Source organism: Nicotiana tabacum, chromosome 12, assembly GCF_000715075.1.
Source record: "Nicotiana tabacum cultivar K326 chromosome 12, ASM71507v2, whole genome shotgun sequence".
Classification (NCBI taxonomy): Eukaryota; Viridiplantae; Streptophyta; class Magnoliopsida; order Solanales; family Solanaceae; genus Nicotiana; species Nicotiana tabacum.
The window spans coordinates 73,382,946-73,390,355 of record NC_134091.1 but is presented as its reverse complement, the minus strand read 5'-3'; the positions used below and the strand labels follow the sequence as shown (position 1 = coordinate 73,390,355).

General features: G+C 40.1%; 2 protein-coding genes across 2 annotated transcripts; both read left to right on the top strand.

Moving 5' to 3' along the window:
- The first annotated feature begins 2,382 nt into the window (after positions 1 to 2,382).
- On the top strand, positions 2,383 to 2,928 carry LOC142167214 (uncharacterized). The gene has a single exon (XM_075227372.1). The coding sequence runs from the start codon at positions 2,383 to 2,385 to the stop codon at positions 2,926 to 2,928; it is 546 nt and encodes a 181-aa protein (XP_075083473.1).
- Positions 2,929 to 3,830: 902 nt separating this feature from the next.
- Positions 3,831 to 4,265, top strand: LOC142167213 (uncharacterized). Its single transcript, XM_075227371.1, has one exon. The coding sequence runs from the start codon at positions 3,831 to 3,833 to the stop codon at positions 4,263 to 4,265; it is 435 nt and encodes a 144-aa protein (XP_075083472.1).
- Positions 4,266 to 7,410: the final 3,145 nt, after the last annotated feature.

Genomic DNA, 7,410 nt, shown 5'->3' with positions numbered 1-7,410 from the left:
TCACTCTACGGACCGCATAATGGCCGCAGAAGTGAGCAGGAGAGGGCCATTCTGGAAGCAGCTATGTGGTCGACTATACGACCGCATAACTGTTATGCGGTGCATTATGCGACCGTATAACAGTTATGTGGACCGCATAGTGACTGCATACACAGACAGATTTTTGATCATTTTTGTCAGCAATTATGCGACCACAAAACCTGTCCCAGAGCTTCATTTTTAGGTTTTTAAAACCCGACCCTACTTCGTTAAATACACGTTTTGGGCCATTTTTGAGATATAATCTAACATTTTAGAGTGAGAGAGAGTGCCCTAGAGTGAGAAGGTGTTCTTCAATAATTGCTCTTCAATTCTTGCTCAAGTTTTGGAAGACTAAGAAGGCAAGCTCACTAGGTCTTCATCCTAGAGGTAGGATTCTACACCGTAAACCCTAATTTTGAAATCATCTGAAAATGGGTAATTAGCAAGATAAATTTTGGGCTTGAAAGTTGATTATTTTACATGCATGTGATATCAAGGAGTGTAGGAAGATTATTGAACTAAGCATGGTAAAGATTGGTTGTGGGATGATGGAATCCTCCATAAAAGGACCTTGAAACCGTAATGCTCATCTAGTGTTTGATAAAATACTCAAATGAGCTAGAACCGTGATCATCTTCCTAATTTTGATTCAATTTGTTATATTTCTAAAATAGATTGAAGTTGCTAAGAATTCCGTAACGTTTTAGAGATTAACGAAGCTCAATTAAGGTATGTTGGCTAAACTCTTCTCTTAGAATTGAATCCCACGATATTCATGTAAATTATGTAAGTCCCGAGTGATTCATTATGAAACTGGATATACCGAGTAAGATTGGGTTGAAAGAAATATGTTCAACAGGCATCCCAAATGCTTTATTCATGTTATCTTACCAATTGAGGATGTGTTAAAATATGGGCTGTGCATTAATAATATTTCGACTTTAAGTCAAGTTTAAATAAAGGCTATTATGCCAACTTTTGTGAAATATCTCTATGTGCCTTAGACTCTAAATTGCTCACATGTGTACTACACACCTTAATTTGAATTGTATTTGTTGTTGATGATGATAATGATGTTTGAAATTGATAAGGTGAACATGAAATACTGAATATGACCAACGTGCCAAGAATGATCTTATAATTATGGCCACTAGTGCCAATGAAATGAAAATATGTGAAAGTATTATGAAATGCGATGATTGATATAAAAAGGTTGATGTCTCAAATAAGACAGCCTAGCCGATCGAGTCGTGATCGGACACCATGCCACACACATGGTGCTGATTGTGCTGGAAATTGGTAATGATAGTAATTGTGGTTGATGTCTCTAATGAGATGGCCTAGCCGACCGGGTCGTGATCGGACTCCGTACTAAATTTATGGTGGTATTGATATTGACAGTAATTATGGTTGATTCTCTAATGAGATAGCCTAGCCGATCGGGTCGTGATCGAACTCCGTACTAAATTTACGATGGTATTGGTATTGATAGTAATTGTAGTTGATTCTCTAATGAGATAGGCTACACGATCGGGTCGTGATCGGACTTCGTGCTAAATGTACGGTGGCAATGGTATTTTGAACATTGGTATTGTGAACATTAGTATTGTGAACAATGGTATATCGATACTAAAAATCTCCCAATGTGAGATATGGAAATTAATTTGAACACTGTCTTGATCCTAAATTGAGGTTTGATGTTGATTAAGGCTTTCATTGACATTATGATAATCTTGTTGTATTATTTGTCATTCTATTGAGAGGGTGTTTAGTTATACATACTAGTTCTATTCAACAGTACTAACGTCCCTTTTGCCGGGGTCGCTGCATTTTTAAATGGATGCAGGTGGTTCCACAACAGGAGATATTGATCAGTGATAGCAGTGCACCTTCTTCCCAACTGACTTGGTGAGCCCCACTTCATTCCGGGGTCATGAATCTTTTGTACTTTATGTATTCTGTTTGAGGTATAGTCGGGGCCTTGTTGTCGGCATTATCATTGTACTCTCTTTATTTATAGAGGCTCCGTAGACATAGTGTGGGTTGTGTATTGGTGCTGGGAACGTCAAAATATATATATTATGTTGTGGTTGTATTACTTGTCCAATTGAGACTTTAAAAATGATGAAACTATTGGAAATAAATTGGTATTGTAGATGTGAACAATTTTTTTCTAATTAAGGAAAATATGCATTATCTCCATTCGTGGATGAGTTTGGGTAGAATGAAATCTAACAGGCTTGCTCGGTCGGGTTCATTCGGTTGAGCATCGGTCGCGCTCCTTGGTTTTGGGGCGTGACAGCGTACACCACGCAATTGATATCTCGGCTCGACCCGCTCAAGTTTATCTTTCAGAAGCTGATGCATGCCGGAAAGCATGCTAAATGGCAAATTCTCCTCAGCGAATTTGACATTGTGTACATAACCCAAAAGGCTATCAAAGGACAAGCTCTAGCTGACAACCTTGTCGAGAATCTAGTGGAGAAGGATTATGAGCCGCTCACTACGTACTTTCCTGACGAGGAGGTATTATTCGCTGGAGAAGATATCGTAGAATCATACCCTGGATGGAGAATTTTTTTCGACAGAGCGACGAATTTCAAAGGAGTAGGTATTGGGGCAGTCCTAATTTCGAAATCCGGACAACACTATCCAGCATCAGCAAATATAAAATTCCCTTATACCAATAATATGGCCGAGTACGAAGCGTACGTCCTTGGAATCAAGATGGCAGTCAGCATGAACATCAAAGAACTTTTGTTCATAGGGGATTCAGATCTATTTATACATCAAGTCCAAGGGGAGTGGTCTACCAAAAATGTCAAGATCCTTTCGTACCTGCATTGTGTAAAAGAGTTATGCAAGAAGTTCTCAAAGATTGAATTCAAGCACGTTCTCAGGATCTAGAATGAGTTTGCTGACGCTCTTGTAACCTTATCATCCATAATTCACCATCCAGATAAGAATTATATTGACCCTATAGAGGTAGGAATCAGGGATCAACATGCGTACTATTTTCATGTAGACGAAGAGCCAGATGATACATGGTACCGTGACATCAAAAGGTTCCTCGAAGCAAGTGAGTACCTAGAAAGTGCTACTAATAGTCAAAAGTGGGGGATTATAAGGCTGGCAAATCACTTTTTCCTTAATGGGGAAGTCCTGTATAGGAGGACCCCAGACTTGGGTTTGTTGAGATGTGTGGATGCCACTGAGGCAATTTGATTATTAGAAGAAATACATGCAGGAATGTGCAGACCCCACATGAACGGTTTCACATGACCATAGAAAGCGATAGTATCCGCTATGTACAGAAGTGTCACCATTGCCAAATCCACAGGGATTTCATCCGGGTTCCGCCCAATGAGTTGAATGTGATGGGTTCGCCTTGGCCGTTCGTTGCTTGGAGCATGGACGTGATTGGACCTATAGAGCCCGCTGTATCAAATGGGCACCGATTCATCTTGGTAGCCATCGACTACTTCACTAAATGGGTCGAAGCATCTACCTACAAGGCCGTCACAAAAAAGGTAGTGGCGGATTTCATCCGAAACAACACCGTCTGTTGATTTGGGATATCCGAGTCAATCATAACTGACAACGCATCTAACCTCAACAGTGATCTCGTGAGGGATATCCGCAAGAAGTTCAGAATTGTCCACCGCAACTCCACAACCTACATACCGCAAATGAATGGAGCAATTGAGGCAGCCAACAAGAATATCAAGAGAATTCTGCGAAAGATAGTGGACAATCATAGGCAATGGCACGAGAAACTATCCTTCGCCTTACTAGGTTATCGGACCACCATGAGAACATCCATTGGGGCAATGCCATACATGTTGGTATATGGCACCGAAGGTGTGATACCCGTAGAGGTCGAGATACCATCCTTAAGAGTCATCCAAGAAGCCAAGTTAGACGATGCAGAGTGGATACGGGTCAGACAGGAACAACTCATGCTTATTGATGAAAAGAGAATGGATGCAGTATGCCTTGGTCAGCTGTATCAGATTAGGATGGCCAGTACATTTAACAAAAGGGTGAAGCCTCACCAGTTCACACCGGGGCAATTGGCTTCGAAGAAAATCTTTCCCCACCAAGGAAAGTTCGCACCGAATTGGCAAGGTCCTTACGTAGTTCACCGAGTGTTGTTGGGTGGAGCTCTAATCTTGGTAGAAATGGACGAAAGTGTCAGCACGAAACCCATCAACTCAGACGCAATCAAGAGATATTATGTTTGAAGGCAATATAGTTAGGTTTTACTGTAACAGAACTACGCTCAACCTGACTTCCCTCGGAGGCTACGTAGGCAACCCACGTAGGGTTCGATTTCTCTCTCCCCTGTCTTTTGTAATAGAAAATCCAAATATCATTTTGTATTGTATTTGGAACTACGCCACGACTTGATTTTCTTGGGAAGGAATACATAGCCAATCCTTATCAGATTCATTCATCTTTTGTAATTTAACTACGTTCTGGCCTAATTCCACATGGATACGTAGAGAGTCTGAAATAGACTCGGCCATTTCATTCTTAATCTCATTATTTTGCATCTATTGTAATCAAACTACGTCTTGACCTATTTGCGTTTGGATACGTAGGCTTCCTGAGTCAGGTTCTGTCATATTTATCATATTTTTATCATCATCCACGAATTACGTTCAGGACTGATTTCGTTTTGGATACGTAGGTTACCTGAAAGGGTTCGACCGTAACCCTAGAGAACCTTTGTAATGCATAAATTCAAATTACAACGCAGTCGCAACGGCAAGAAGCCACATCGTCAAAAATGTCATGGAAGATCAACATCAACGGGATAGAATTTTCAAGAAGCAACACTCGCGTTCAATGAACCTTCGAAGCATGTCACAATCCAGAATGACGACATTTGCCATAAAACAAAGATTTTCAAAAAATTCTTTCTAAAAAAATATATCGTAAATTGTTCCACCTACTGAACATCGTGGCGTAACCTTACCAGGAACGGGGCAACGCCAGTACTATGGTCGACACAAACCAATCCCCCTCCTGCTAAGCATTTTTCTTTGAGTGCAGGGCCAATAAGATGCAGGGAAATGTTGGGAATACACTGGGGCAAATAACAGATCTGCCACTCTCTCAGGATTATCACCCCTATTCCTTTATGTAAGGCCCCGTAAACTTTCGCCAAGGAATTCAAGTTTTGTGGTGCCGAGGTCGGGTAATGTGTATGGATGTAGTAGTTTTGTGGTGCCGAGGTGTTGGTGGAAATATTTTGCTGAAGAGCCAGTTATGCGATCAGATTAGCAACCGCAGATCCATTCTGCTGGCCACATACCCGTCGCATTATTATGTAGAAAAATGGTTGAACTTTGAAGGTCATTTTGCGGTCTAATCTGCGACCGCATATCCATTTTGCTGTCCGCATTTTCCATCATAGATTTGGCTTGATGAATTTTGTTGGATGATTCTGCGGTCTATTCTGCGGCCGCATAAGTGGTCTGCGGACTGCAGACCTGTCCAGACCATTCCAGTTTTTTGGCATCACTTTCGAGGTCCATTTGGCGGACCACATATCTGTTATGCGGTCCATTATGCGACCGCAAACCTGAGTTCGGAGGGTCCATTTTTCTATTTTTATAACCCGATCCCATTTGGATTAATAGCCTTAGGGGCTCATTTTGAAGCAAATGTCTGATGATTTTAGAGAGAGGTAAGAGTATTTTAGAGAGAGAAGGAGGAAACCTAGCATTCTAATCACCCATTCTTGAACCAATCTTCAAGAATCAAGGAAGCCAATTACTAGATTACCATCTATCCGGGTAAGTCCTACTCCTAAGCTTTTATGCAAGAGGTTATGAGTTCAAGCATATTGCGGGGGTTGGAAATAGGCCATGCATGTGATAATAGGTTGTAGTATATGGGATTAATGAACCATTTTGGTTACTTTCATGTTGAAATTGGTTGAGGGGGGAAGGAATTACCATTGTAGAGCTTTATAGTCTATTTTGCATACTAGGTGTTTGACAAAATTCCTAAGAGAGTTACACCATGTGAATCCCAATAATTATTATCCGATTTTCGCTATCTTCCTATAGATTGTTATTGCTAGACGTGTTGGGGCATTGTAGTAACTTAAGGAAAGCTCAAGCAAGGTATGTTGGCTAAACTTCTCTTTTAGAATCGGATTCAATAATGTCCCCGTAAGTTTCAAGTGTGATTGGCCCAAGTTCATAGTTCCCATGTTCCGAGTTATTCCTTATAAATTTTACTATTCCGAGTAAGCTTGTGTTGAAAGATATGTACTAGAAATGTGTACCGAATGCTCCTATCGTATTGTGCTCTTCTTCGGGAATGTATTCAAGTGTGACCAATGTGTCTGAATATTGTGATTTTAATCATATTTTATTGCAAGTTATTATGCCAAGTTGGGGAAGAAAACTCAATGTGCTAAGACTCTTATTGTTCATATACATATCAAATCTCAATTTCCAAGTATCCTTATTGTTGATAAACTATGACTAAGTTCGGAAGTGGAAGAAGTAAGAGTGAGGTATAAAATGTGGCCATAGTTGTTGTAACTAGAGCACTTGAATCGAATTCGTGTTTTAATCGTAAATTGCCGTGCTTTCCTTTATAAGCAATTCCAATGTGACTCGAGTTCTTACGTACTCACAAGCTGAAATTGTGTATTTCCCTTTTGGAAAAAGTATTTCAAAACTAAATGGTGTATTGCTCGTTTATGATTTTAATGTGTGTTTCTATTGCTGGTCAGTTTACCCCATTCTTTGGTAAGAAACCTATTGTGTCTAAAGTTTCCATCACTAATGAACTTAAAGTTATGATTTTCGGAATATTTAATATGTTGATGTTTGTGATGATGATCCTTGAAAGTAGAGAAATGAAAATATGGAATACGAAATACGGCCAACATGCCATGAATAAAGAATCATAAGTATGGCCAAGAGAGCCAAGGAAATAACGATGTTGTGAATGGTTGAAAGTACTAATGAAGATATTTATAGTGTGAAATATAACGAGGCGAATATAAAATATATTTGTGCTTTTGTTTCCCTTATGTGCAAAACAAAATATTTTGGGAGTATCAATAGCAAATCGAGGAAGGGTGGGTCGTAAGGCCCACACCCGAAACTACACGTGCCGGAGTAGGAGTGGATTGTGATTATTCCCCTTATTTGGGATGAGATTAAAATATTGATGTGATTGTGATTATTTTTCTTAATTGGGATGAGATTGTTGATAGCCCTGGATTTAATGTCAACTCATACGACACATGTGGGGAGACGACCTAGTCGGTCGGGTAGTGATCGGACGCCATGTTGCACGCATGGTGGTTCCTACTCTTGGTAACATTTGTTTTCCACATCACATGTCAAACCACATTGT

Bases quoted from the DNA above. Each gene is read 5' to 3' on its own strand.
- LOC142167214 (XM_075227372.1), top strand. From the start codon at position 2,383: ATGCATGCCGGAAAGCATGCTAAATGGCAAATTCTCCTCAGCGAATTT.
- LOC142167213 (XM_075227371.1), top strand. From the start codon at position 3,831: ATGAGAACATCCATTGGGGCAATGCCATACATGTTGGTATATGGCACC.